The following is a 13,379-nucleotide window of genomic DNA, read 5'->3' as shown; positions in this document are numbered from 1 at the left end:
TGTCAAAACTGAAACTACTGGTGTCAGGGCTTGACAGGGGCTCTGGTGCTTACCGTGCAACGCTGAAGCCTGGAGAATGGCCCCCGAAGTGCCGTCAATTACTTTGATACTACCACGGCTGGTAACGGCCAAGATAGCGTTGAGGGCCGGGTGGTAGGAAAGGCTTCGCAGGCCCTCCTCGTCGCAACGCAGGCAACCGTCTCTCAGCACAATCCAGTCTGAGGAGGTGGACGAGCCGGAGCCCGGCGAGGCCGCGGCCGCCATCTTTCCTTATTTTCCCTTCCCTTCTCTTTTGGGGTTTGTGAGGATCCGATGATACACGTAATACTGCTAAATCTAAAAGACTAACTCCGAACTATCACTCCTCTGCCACTCCTGACTCCTTCTGCGGCTTCTTCTCCTCCGCCCGTTACCGCAGCAGTGGCTATTCACCATCAGCGCTAAGGAACTCCAGGCTAGGCTTTCTGTCAGTTACACGATAGGTAAACGGAGCTAGCGTATCTCTCCGCCACCTCTCGCGATAACACCAAGTGCAAACGGGAACAAATAGATGGACAAAATAATAGGAACACCAAAATAATAGCTCTGCATCAAATCCCATCAAATAGAAAAAAAAGATTACAGTGTTTTCTTCCATTGTGGCCAACAGCTGTATTATGCAGTCCAATTAAATAACACCACAAAGTAGTACTTCAAGCATTACCTCACAGCTGAATCTGACACATGGAATCAACTTCATATCAGAGCTACACAGATGGAGCCTAGCAGTTATTGTACTGGCCTGCATTAAATAGTAATCTTATAGTCTACTGCAAGTATCTGTCAGTTTTTTGTTTCCAGTTTTTATCTTAAAACAAACAGAGAGAAAAGATGTCATTTTGGACAACAACATATCGATAAGTGTACCAATGCTCCCTCTCCATCTCCAGCAATTCAGGCCATCCCCTAATTTCACCCTGTGTAACCTCAGTGGGGACCAGTGTACTCTGTTCATTATTTTAACTGCACTGTTCTGATTCCTGTGAGGTTTTGTTATACTTATTTGAGATGTTGTTCCATTCTCCCTAAATGAAAGGTTGAGATCAGATTCCCAGGCTGACTTCAGGTTAGAGGCCTTGCTATTAGAATTTTTAAGCATCAGGGAGAAATATTTTGAGCCCTCGTGGCCTGTACCAAATACAGTAATCTAATCTGATCTGTCCATTCTCATCTTGAACATGTCAGGGTGTTTGTGTCATGGGTCAGCTTGTTGACCGAAAAAGATAAGCACTTTGGTCCAGACCAACAGCTGTTGGAAGATGGACGACACGTCTCCACTTCCTCCCACTGTGCAAAAATGAAGACAAAATATCTTGGATACAAGTGCGCAGTAACTGATGGGGGAGTTAGGAAGTTACCCGATTGTGAGTCAACCACAGCTGTCAATCATGATGTCAAACCTGCTTTTTATAGTATCAAGTATATGTTTGTTTCCACTTTAAGCAGTAGACAACTACAACTATTCCATTACCTTGACCACGTGGTTACTCTTGTCACCATGAAAAAAAGCTCCCTTCAATGGTAGTAACAGCCAATATTAATGACAGGGGTAACTGTTACCAAGGTCAAATTAATCACCAGAGGGTGACTGATACATGTCTATAACTACATGCTATTTCACCAAGCTAACAAGCCTACTTAGTTGGGAACTAACTCGTAGGTTAAGTGATGATGATAGTAGTATCTAGAAATCCTATCAGTGGTTAGAAAGGGCCAGTCTGAAAGATAGCACAGAGGCTCTGATCACAGCAGCACAAGAACAGGCCCTACGCAACCAGATCCATAGAGGCTGAGGTCTACCACAGCAGACAGGACCCAAGGTACAGGCTGTGCAAAGATGACCCTGAGACAGTCCTGCACATAGCAGGCTGGAACAGCATACGCCAAGAGGCCAGGATAGTATAGAAATTATTTTTTATGATGGATTCATCTGTCGATTATTTTCTTGATTGATCTATGTGTCATTTGATTAGTAAAACACAATATAAAAGTGAGAAATTCTCCATCACAGTTTCTCTGAGCTCAAAGTCGTATGACACTTTCACATGACTTGTTTTGTCCAACCACAGTCAAACTTTAGTTTCCTGTGATTTGATGAAGATGAAACAGCTGTAAAATGTTAATTAATCAATTAGATTCCAAACTGTTTTGTCCCTATCAATCATTTACACCCAGGTCTTTGTTCAAGTTTTTTTTAGGCTTTATTGTCATTGTACAGTTAAGTACAATGAAATTGTGGGTGCTCCACGAAGACAGACTATGCACTATAGAAGAGATTTAAATACAAATAGAAATATGAAAATGTACACAATATACAAGACGTACACAATATAATACAAGAGATTACAAAAAAATTAAAAAATAAATACACTGCTCAAAAAATTAAAGGAACACTTACTCATCACAGTATAATACTGAGTCAGTTAAACTTTGGGGATATCAGTCTGTCCATTTAGGACTCTCAAGTGATTGTGAATCAGTTTCTCTTACTTTGGTGCAAATGAAAGTGAAAACAGGATGAATGGAGAGGAAACAGCAAGACAACCCCCAAAAGGGAATGGTTATACATGTTTCTCTCTCCTAATCCTTTCCTCACTGATTCTTTTCAAGTTTTGTGTTCTGCTAGTGTCCTTGTCACTGATGGTAGCACAAGGTCATACCTGCCCAATCAGGTTGCACACGTAGTCCAACTCCTCCAGGATGGCACATCCATATGTGGTTGTGAGACGGTTTGCTGCGTCTCCCAGCACAGTCTCAAAAGCTTGGAGGAGACACCAGAAGACCAGAAACCGATCTCCATGACCCTCATACACTCTGTCGCTGTGATGAAATTCACACAAGTTGGATCACCCTGTGATTTCAGTTTTTTACTTAGATTTTCTGTGTCAGTTTGAATCCAGCCCTCAGTGGGTTGGCGATTTTGGTTTCCACTGGCCGTTGTTGTCATTTTTTTCTAAACACATCATACAATGTACATCAGTAAATATTTTCGCCTTGAATAATTCTTTCATCAAGATCCAATGAGTGACTTACTTTAAGTGTTCCCTTAATTTTTTTGAGCAGTGTATGATGTTTGTGCAAACATGTTCTTTCTCATCCAGGTTTGACACATGGCTCTGAAGAAAATTGACAAATTGTCTCTGTCAACAGTTTCACTTTGTGATAATGATAATTACTGACTCGTGTGGATGACATCATTTGAAGAGAAGAAGAAATTATATTTACAATATTCAGAGCAACATGAAGGTGAACCTTCACTGCAAACATCATTAGCGAGGAAAGTGTTGGATCTGCAGCAGGAAGAATGGCAATGAAGTTACTCCATCCTTATGTTTCTGAGTACAAATGATTATCACAAGTTTTGTTATTCGAGTTTCTGCAGGTTCACCAAGTTACATTTATTTAAGACCTTTTGATCAAACCACCAGTTTGAAAGTAAGAATTATATCCCAGCAGAATATAGCAATACCTCCTGATTATATAATTAATTAAACTAATTAACACAGCATGGAGTCAGATAAGTAGCCACAGATGGGTTAACCAATTAAAAACGATTCAGCTATTTCAGTTCATTTCAGTTTTTACCAAGATCTTGACTCATCCATTATCAACATGTTACATAATAGATCAAGCTTTAGTTTGAACATAAAGAATATTTTTTTTCTTAAAAAAATCTAAAATTCTGCTCTGCTTTGTCATTCTCGGGTAGTGATTGTAGATTAGTGACCGATTTTAGCGCAAGTCAGTGACATAACAAGATATGTCAAAAGTGAAGGGGTATGAATACTTTCTGAATGCACTATTCAACAGCTAAGAACAACTGAATCATTACTAACTAGCTTTTTACAGCTGTTACAAGAATAATTCACAGTGATTTAAATGACGTTAAGGACAATTAAAGAGCCTTTGTTCACAGTGAGACTGAAGCTTGAGATCATGTATCCTTTGATCAACACTGAATTGTTAAAGTGACTAGACATCCTGACTGTGTGTGTGTGTGTGTGTCTGTGGGGTGGGGGAGTTGTTTTAAGACAATAGATTACACCTCAAACAGCAGCTGATGGTCTGCTTGTACTCAGATAGTCTGTGAAGTCCCTTGGTACAACACTGTGCAACACTACAAACCAGCCTAGACATAACCAAACCCTAGCCGTACGTGAAAATGAAATATTGTTCAACAGTGATTTGTAATAGAGTTTAAAGGCACACTAAGTGCTGGATGGATTGCTCTGCAGTTCAATGCAGGTTTTTGGAAACTTTGATGATCCTCTGGCTCTTCACTCAATGCAACTCGATCGTGACACCAAAATGTCAATGTGTCTAAATGAATAACACAAAAATTATCATGTTCTCTATTTATAATTATTTGTTTAGTGGGTCAGTACTTGGCAGCACTGACTCTCTTATCTAAAATACAGAGGTATTATATACAGGATTCCCCTAAAAAATGATGTCTGAACTCATACAAAACAACCCCTCTGTGGCCCACTAGCAGTGTGTGGTCTGTTAATCTGCAGGGGATACTGTGCTCTGCCTGTATTTTTGTACTTGGGATGTTTCTGGGCTGGAACCTTTGGGCATGAAGCGCCCAGCCAATAACAGACTCAGTAAAAATGTAGCAACCAGTTCACATCACTGTCTCTGTCTCTCTATTTGCTCTCTGTTGATGTCATGGATATATTAAGAGTTGCAGGTGTATTTGACCAAGGGAGGGGACTGCTGCTCTCTCTCTCTCCCTCTGAGCTGGGGAGGAGACACTACAAATAGCAACCAACAAATCCAGCATATTGTACCTTTAAGATGTGTTGTCCACAATAACTATAGCTGTTGCAGTTTTGTGGTATATATTCCCACCAGTCTCTGCTATACTTTATGTTCAGTGTTAATTAGCACATATACTTCCTACTAGCTGTAAACAGATTTTAAGCCTGTGGTGTGTTGTGCTCACCCTGGAACAAAATACATACAGACCGGACAGCCTGCATGCCAAACACAGGCGTTTACTGAGTGTGCACACCGCTTTCCCACAATGCAATGCACAAAGGAAATTGAAGAGCAGTTCACAGGTGAAGAAAATAAATTATGGTTTGTGAAACAGCCAAAACAAACAAAACAAACACAAGTGTCAAATCTTAAGTGGCATCCAAAGAGTCATAGTTTGATTTGATTTCATGTTATTACAAAATTATAGTATGTTGATTTTTTTGTATCCTAGTGCCAGTATAATACAGTGTGATGACTTGTGTGTAATAATGATTTTGGACACAACTTAAGATGGTGAGCATGGTAAATTACAGCTTCTAAAGATCTGCATGTTAACATTTCACTGAGAGCACTACTGTGGTTGTAGATTCAGTATGTTACTTAGTGTTTAGACTTAATTTCCTCATTTCTCTACTCTGAAAACACTGGATATTTTGAGCATGTTTAGAGTTGGCATGTAGTATGGAACTGGACAAACACCTTTCCAAAAGTGAAGACCCTGTATTTACAAACTGTTGAGGATGGAAGGAAATCTGGATGAGATTTTGAGTGAATGCAGCCTGTTGAGACTGTATAGAAGGTGTTACAATATATACAACTCTCTAATATATTAGTGTGGCCAGCTAAGTTGACTGCATGCAACGCAGTAATTAGTCAGTAAATACCAGATGTTTAAGTGGCTAATGGCTCTCTTAATTTACTATAATGATTAAATGATCATATTCCGTGTGTTAAATGGCTGACAAACAAGACTGAGGTGGGAAAACAAGGCACCACATTTAGTAGACAATCATCAGTGTAGACATCAGTCTAACTGCCCCAGTCAATCTGCTTCTGCTGCTGAAATCCATAAATTCAGAAATCAAGCCTATGAAAAATGAAAAGCATAAATGAACATTTCTCATTGTACATTACAATGCATAAAAATAAATAACATCATGCTCAACAATCTCTTCCCTTCTGTGTGGTGCTGTCTCTCCTCTCATTCTTCCCTCAGCATGAACAGAAACACACAAATATTTGGCACCACATTATTCAGTGTGATAAAGCAAAGAAAAAATATTTTTACATTGACAATTCAACTTTGTGATTATTTCCAGCTTTATGAGCTACAAATAAATGCAGGACGATGGTGACTGTATTGCACTGGTGAACGAGAAGTCTGCATACCAAAGTTAAATCTGTAAGAACATAAGCATTTTATTGACCAAAGACAAAATGGACAAAACTATATACATTGATATATATTCCCAGCATCCCCATCATCTAGAATTTAACAGAGTTAAAAAAAGAAATAAACACCTTTTAAAAAATCCTGGTTCCGTAGTTCAACTTTTTACCCCCATACTCCAGGGTCACTGTCCATTCAAAGGTCCACAGTTTCAACTCATCCAGTCACACACCGGTGTATAGTGATAGGAAGTAGATATACAAAAGGAAAATGGGATATATGAGAAGGGGCTTCTTCGTTTTAAATTCATCTCCAACGAGCAGTGAAGCAGCACTGTAAGCAGCCCAGAACACACCGAACAGCTAAAACATGAGAACAGACAGGAAAGTATTAGTGCATTTATCCATCAATACTGCTGACTAAGAAATATGACATAACTCTAAACTTTTAAAGTGGCATGATCCTTGTTGCTTTTTCTAAAAGATACACTGTGAGACCTTTATCATGCTCTGGATTATTCAATGTTTTACATCTTTTCAACTGACTGACCGACTGTAATCAATTAATCTTTTCAATCTCTCTTTTTAAAAAAAAATTGTTTCTGGCTCCTTGTGTCGGTGGGTAAGATACCGTTTTTCTTTGAATTTGAATGAATATCTTTTATTTTAGAGTGACCAACAAACATAATGACTGGCAAAACAAAGTTTCTGAAGACCTCGATCACCATATGGAGGGCATTTTTCACTTTTACCTGACAGACTAAACAATAAATTGAAAAAATAATTCACACCAACAAAATTTACAACCCTAATCTTATTTCAGATTTTCAAGGGGATGTGTTTGCTTCTAGGGCTGCCCCGAATCATCAGTGATTCATTGTACATAGAGTGACATGGGACAACAGCATGGCAAGCTGTAAACATTTACAACCAAGTCCTGTCTCAAATCACCTCACTACAAAACTACATGTGACAGAAACACAGTTTGTTTCTAATAGAAAAGGTCAGCAGTGACACTGCTGAATGTTAGTAATGTCAGCTACATATATATATATGTACATATATATACACAACCTCCTCTACTGCTGTCCACTGTGACTGCCTCACCAGCTGGAGGAGGAATGCTTTGTGGTGGAATTATGATGATTTCTTATCACAGATGATAAACAAAGGCCTGAAAAAGTGACTATTTCTTGTAAAACCAATGCATCAGGTAGTCCCTTACATGAGCTGTAATTTGTCCAATCGGGCTGTGCAAATACAATTTTACTTGACTTAATGTGGAGTAGCTACTCTGCAGGTGAGCTGGACTGTACTGTAACTGGGCAGATGCGCTCATTAACATAGTATTTTTCATAATTGTAGAAAGGTGTATTAAAGACAAAACCTCAGTAATAATGTTGAGTATTTATAAAAGAAAAAAATACCACAAGCACATGACTAATTAAAATACCTCACTGCACCCTTTGTTTTGTAATGCAGTCCAAAAGAGGGTTTGTATTCCAGACATGAGGTCAGTGCTCTGCGTTGAGCAGGCAGACTCCCTCCTATCATGTGTCATTATATACATTATGTAATACATTTAAAGTTTTTTATTTTTACAGTTTTTATACAACATGTAAAATAAAACAGTTGATTACTGCAAAGTCTTTCCCTTACTTTGATTAGTGTAGAGACCACGTCAAATCCCCCGATCACCAAGAGCAGAGGGGCTATGACGATGAGAGGCAGAAGGGAATATCCAATCACTCCAAGAACCTGGCCGTAGGAAACCTACTCAGAAGAACAACAGCACTCCATAAGAAAATGGTGTACAATAATAATATCATATAGTTTTGATTGGCTAAGGTTGACTGTGCATCAGCTGCACTTACCTCACCACCAAGAACACGGGCCAGCAGGAAGATCGTTAGTGATCCAAATATCCAGATGGTGATAATCCAAGACACAACCTTTGAAATAAAAGTTCTGTGTCAACACTGAATACTCTAAGAAGTTTTTACACTTTCTGCCAAACTCAGCAAATACTTCCTCAAGTCCAAAGGAAAAGAAATGTGCTTCTACACAACCCTGGCTCTGTAAATGGGACACATACAAAGTGGCTCAGACTGCCAATTTCAGCCATTAGCACCAGGTGGCAATCATTCTCATTCGCAGGAGGGGGAAGGGGACAAAAAGGAACAGTGGGAGATGGTAACTACTTGAATGCTAACGTGCTACACAACTGAGAAACAGCCGGAGAGAAGAAGGTCTGAGGAACAAAGGTTGACACAGATCAGGTGAGGGAGAAGATCCACGTTAGCGTTGGTTAACGCTGACGGGACCGGTATAAACTTGATGGATTTTCTACCACCGGCCGACCGAAATTCACTATTCAAAATCAATCAAAATGAAAGAAAATGAGTGACAATATGGCCACTTCTTTCATTGTTGTCTGTCCCACAACCGTTTTATTTTTATTGCCTACCAGGTAGCACATAAGGATTTTGCAGCATTTTTTATGATTTATATCCAAAATATTCTAGTTAAACTGTGAAATACAGTCGAAAAGCAAGGAAGGCCCTATAGTACCAAAGCCTTGCAAGGTTCTTCAAAGTTCAGGTTATAGGAAGCTCCAGGTAACAGGTAGTTAAGTTCCTGTAGAAAAAGGGCTCACAAACAATCAATCACAGTAGTATTCATCATGTCCTGCTCACCCTGAACTGTCCATAGATGGAGATCATGGAGAAGAGCAGCACCACAGCCAGAGGGCCCCAGAAGTCTGGGTTGTCTCTGACCACCTGTCGGTTGTAACCCAGCGATGGCATCGGCATCAGTACACAACGAATCTTGTAATAGATGTCCTTCAGGTCAATGTCCAGCTCCTCCCTGCTCACACAGACAAGACCACACTATCAGAAGAGAAGTCTTTCACTCAGAGTGGTCAAATCTTTTTACATAAGAACAAGTAGGATTACATCATCAGAGCTGCGGTCTTTCTGATTGGTCAATCTGATGATGATGTGAATGAGGTTGCTGATGAAGACACTTTAAGCTGATGTGAGAAATATGACCACAACATCAGCTGGTAGGCATGTCCTCAGTATACTACTGCGCACTGCATTTGTACCTTATAGATGCATGATCAGATTGAAAACTGTCCTTGCTCAAACACAGAAATGTAGCAACAACAATTATAAGGATTGTATGAGCTGCCATAAGTGAATACAGCCAGATCCACCTCCCACTGTCAGCTGGCTTGGAAGTATGACAGCTCTTATTAAGAGAAAGACCATATACTCACAGAAGAGGTTTGCTCTCTTCACTGTCGTCCTCCTCCACCTCCAGCAGCCAGCCATAGCCACGTTGCCTCAGGAAGGTGGTGGCATACGGGTCTTTGCCGCTGTCACTGCCCATGTTTAGTTTAATGTCTGGGGCACTGATGGTGCCACTGAGTTCTGTGGAAGACATGTTTACCTCATCACATTTTTATACTGCTGATTCATCTGTTGTAATGTTTCACATCCTGTCTTTTATCTTTTGCACCCTCAAAATCTGAATATATACAGTGTGCATTCGTTCTGTGTTATACATATATTCAATATATAGTTATTTCTGTCGAGGACAAATGTGCACCATACTGTACAGCCAAGAGAGAACTATATCTATCTATCTAACAAAATAAAAGACCGTTTACAAAAGACTACGTATTTCTCATTACCGAAGTAAAAACCTTAACGCAAACTATTAGAAAGACTAATATACGCTCTATATTTTGAGGACAACTATTGTCACAGAATTAAATGACTTGCAAAGTAGCTCTGTGATGTGTCACTTTAATGGCCTCGTAACTTGGACGATAAGAAACATCAAAGCCTGCACTGTTTCTGTGGTGTTTGTGAGATACGTTCTTTTCAAGCCAACACACACAACACGTAGTCATACTGAAATTACTTACTGACAGCTTGCACTTTTATTAACGTAACGTTACAATTGCACCGCATCGGCCCACACTTAAGTAGTATTTTTTACTGACTGCATTTGAATCTACATGATTTCGCTACATAATGACAACTAAAACAAGGCAGGTAAACAGGTAGGTGGATAGCTGTTTTCAGGCCTGCTAGCTGTTGTGCTAGCATTAGCCTACCTTCAGCCTCAGTCGAGGAGACGAACGTGAAATCTCCGTTGGTGGGAGAGAACTGCATCCTTGGTCTACTGTCACTGCCTCACGCCTCAGGTCCAGAGAAATTACATTTAAATAAGCGGTTACTGAAAGGTGACGGGAGGCGTTAATAACGCTGTCATTTGATCACAGTTTATCAGAAAAGTTAGACTATCATTTTGTTTTAGATCCGTCTGTCATTACAGCAGCTGAAAGCAGGAAGTGTAAAGGATGCTGGGTAATGAGACACGTCTTACGATGCATTCAGAGCATGACAGAAAGCTGGGACATTGGATGAGCTGGAAACTACTAAGTTTCCCACAGACAGAGGCCCCTTTTACACAGAGATCGGAAAATATTGGCGTCTCGAAGAAGCCGCCTGTAGCTGTTTACACAGGACCACATAAAGGCAGCTTAATGCCGCCCCGGTGTGAGGTTTCATACAGCATCACAGAATCAGATCCGTGACGTATAACACAGACGTTCCAGCTCCGGTTTACATCCATGTTATCTACAGACATCATCCGCCTCTGTGACTACCTGCCGGCGTATAGGTGGGGCGATACCTTTTCTAGACACCCCTGTAAAATAATTGGCAGTCTGGTCAAAAAACACTCTAAGAGTTTAGAATAATAATAATAATAATAATAATAATAATAATAATAATAATAAAACAAAATTCACGAAGACCTTCACGCCTAGCAACTTAGATATTGGTTTTAGAAAATGATCAGAGCATAGACTGGTTCATCTGCATCAGTTAATCAAGGGTGACAGTCTTAAGACATTTGAACAGTTGAAACTAAAGCTAAAAACTTTTCTGACAACACACAAGGAATGAGGAAAAACTAATACGACCTATACCCCACATAGAGGTTTCTAATAGAAATACACATGAACAAAGGAGATGAGAAAATACTTAGTAAATTATATCATATATTTTTATCTATGAACATGCATAATTCCCTATTGATAAAGCAGAGATGGGAGGCAGAAATGAACAGGAGTGTATCAATAGATACCTGGAAGAAGATGAGCACTGAAGTGGCACTAAGTTACAAACTCAAACACATGGAGGAAATTTAAATGGAAAATAAACATCAGATTTTTCAGAGCACCTGAAATAACAGTCAAGACAGGCCCAACACATCCCAGTTCATGCTGGAGGAAGTGCGGAACACAGATTGCCAATCACACTCATAGATTTTGACTATGTCCTAAGCTTAGTCTATTCTGCCGAGAAATATTTCATGCCCTCAAAAAGTTTTCAAACAGGATATACCATGAAGCCCTACAGTGGCATTACCGGGCACAATACCAAAGGGTATGGAGAAACCTATATAAGATGGAGCAAATTACATATTCATTGAGACCTTCCTGCTTGAGTCTTACCTACTTATGTTTCCTGTGCATGCACTGCACACACTCATACCATCTCTTTCAGGAGTGTTGTGCCTTTAATTTGGTCCAAGCTATTATAGTTTGGAGTGGATAGTTTTCTGCTTCTTTTTCTTACTGATGGGTTTTGATGGACTTGTTTTATGTGTGTGCATATGTGTACATACTCAGATATGTGGATGCTTATGCCTTTTTTCTTTTTCTTTTTTTTAATATTTAACAAAATATCTAACTTAATATTTATTTTATTTTCTCTGTTTTTTTTTTAAAGATTTCTTAATAATTGAATATGTACTGTAAATAAAGATTATGTACAGCTATCAAGGGAAAAGAAAGTAAATGTATAAAGAAGTATGTATTGTTGTTAAAAATTAAATTAATTAAAGACTAATTTGGGGTGATACAGACCCCCCATTCCACCTCTGTACCTTTTCTACATAATGACAAGGCAGAATAACAGCAAAATATGCCTGCTTTCCCCCCAGAGCAGATACAGACACAAACACCATGAGATAAATGAGATTAATGAATATTAAAGACTTCAGTGTGGCTGATGAGTGGGCAATGGTGAAAGGAAAGGGAAGCCAGGGGACATGTAGCAAACCAGGGCAGTGTGGAGGCCTGAGGTTGGCGTGGAGCAGGTGAGTGATGTGGTAAGGGGAGAATGGAGACTGACTGGGTGGAGCAGGGGAATGGAGAGGCAGGAGGGAGGTGATGCAGACTGGAGACGGATTGCAGGTAAGTGACAAGGTGGATAATGACGACGAGGCAGATGACAGGGGAGCAAGTAACAGCACCAGAGCAGGCAGAGACCAGGGCTCAAAGAGACACATGTAAGCAAGAGACTAAGACTGGTGATTATTCAGAAAGAACACTAGAGAAATGGACACACACACACACACACACACACACACACACACACACACACACACACACACACACACACACTCATTTAATAGCATGTTTGACAGAAAGATGAATGTACTTCTTTATAATATTAGTATGGAGGATTTATATGAAAAAAACATGCATTCAGGTCAGGATGGGGGGATTGTAGGATGAGATTAAAGAAGTGTGGGTAAATAAAGAGAGTTTTTTGAGAAATCCTATAATATGTTATGGGAGGAGGGGCTTCTAATCAAGCTGCACTGAAAGGGAATTTGAGGGAAAATGTTCAGTTGAGTTACTTTTTATATGGAACAAATGAACAGGATAACATTGACTTTAAATGTGTATACTGTTGAACTGTATGCCATGTTGGATGTTAGAATGGGCTGAACAGGTGGATTACAGCAATACTTTACTGTGTCGTAGTTCTGTGGGCTCTTATAAGCATTAAGAGCCAGGAGTCAGGTTCTGCTTTATGAAGGCAAGGGGAAAATAACACATAATGGGTCCCCGCACATCCAGGTGTCTTGGGAGACGAGAGAGCAGACTGACTGACTGAAGCAGTCAGCAGAATGTGTGTGTGTGTGTGGTGTGTGTGTGTGTGTGTGTGTGTGAATCTCTATCAGCTGATAATCAGACACTGGCTAAAAGTTATTTTTTAAGTCCAAGTGAACAAGAATCGCACAGCAGCTACATGAACATGTTAACGTGCTGACGTAGCGTCACTTTTAGTTCCGCCCTCTGGGTCCATCTGGCC

At 39.9% G+C, this 13,379-nt stretch overlaps 2 protein-coding genes across 2 annotated transcripts in view; both read right to left on the bottom strand.

Annotated features, from left to right (window-relative positions):
• Positions 1–504, bottom strand: part of birc6 (baculoviral IAP repeat containing 6) — a 110,810-nt gene extending 110,306 nt beyond the window's left edge. The window contains 1 exon segment of the mRNA XM_018678888.2: positions 54–504. Coding sequence (XP_018534404.1) covers positions 54–264 — 211 coding nt within the window. The 5' untranslated portion in view covers positions 265–504.
• Positions 505–6,197: 5,693 nt separating this feature from the next.
• Positions 6,198–10,575, bottom strand: yipf4 (Yip1 domain family, member 4). The gene is made up of 6 exons (XM_018678890.2): positions 10,322–10,575; positions 9,476–9,629; positions 8,889–9,060; positions 8,067–8,144; positions 7,852–7,965; positions 6,198–6,555 (listed from the first exon to the last, which is right to left on the bottom strand). The coding sequence occupies exons 1-6, from the start codon at positions 10,377–10,379 to the stop codon at positions 6,418–6,420; spliced, it is 714 nt and encodes a 237-aa protein (XP_018534406.1). The 5' UTR covers positions 10,380–10,575; the 3' UTR covers positions 6,198–6,417.
• Between the last annotated feature and the right edge of the window lie 2,804 nt (positions 10,576–13,379).

Source organism: Lates calcarifer, linkage group LG16_LG22, assembly GCF_001640805.2.
Source record: "Lates calcarifer isolate ASB-BC8 linkage group LG16_LG22, TLL_Latcal_v3, whole genome shotgun sequence".
Lineage (NCBI taxonomy): Eukaryota > Metazoa > Chordata > Actinopteri > Centropomidae > Lates > Lates calcarifer.
This window is presented reverse-complemented; position numbering and strand designations above follow the sequence as displayed.

Bases quoted from the DNA above. Each gene is read 5' to 3' on its own strand.
- yipf4 (XM_018678890.2), bottom strand. From the start codon at position 10,379: ATGCAGTTCTCTCCCACCAACGGAGATTTCACGTTCGTCTCCTCGACT. The intron at 9,061-9,475 runs GTGAGTATATGG...CTGTGTGAGCAG, and splicing joins GAAGAGAGCAAACCTCTTCT to GGAGGAGCTGGACATTGACC. The intron at 7,966-8,066 runs GTAAGTGCAGCT...TCTTCTGAGTAG, and splicing joins CCCGTGTTCTTGGTGGTGAG to GTTTCCTACGGCCAGGTTCT.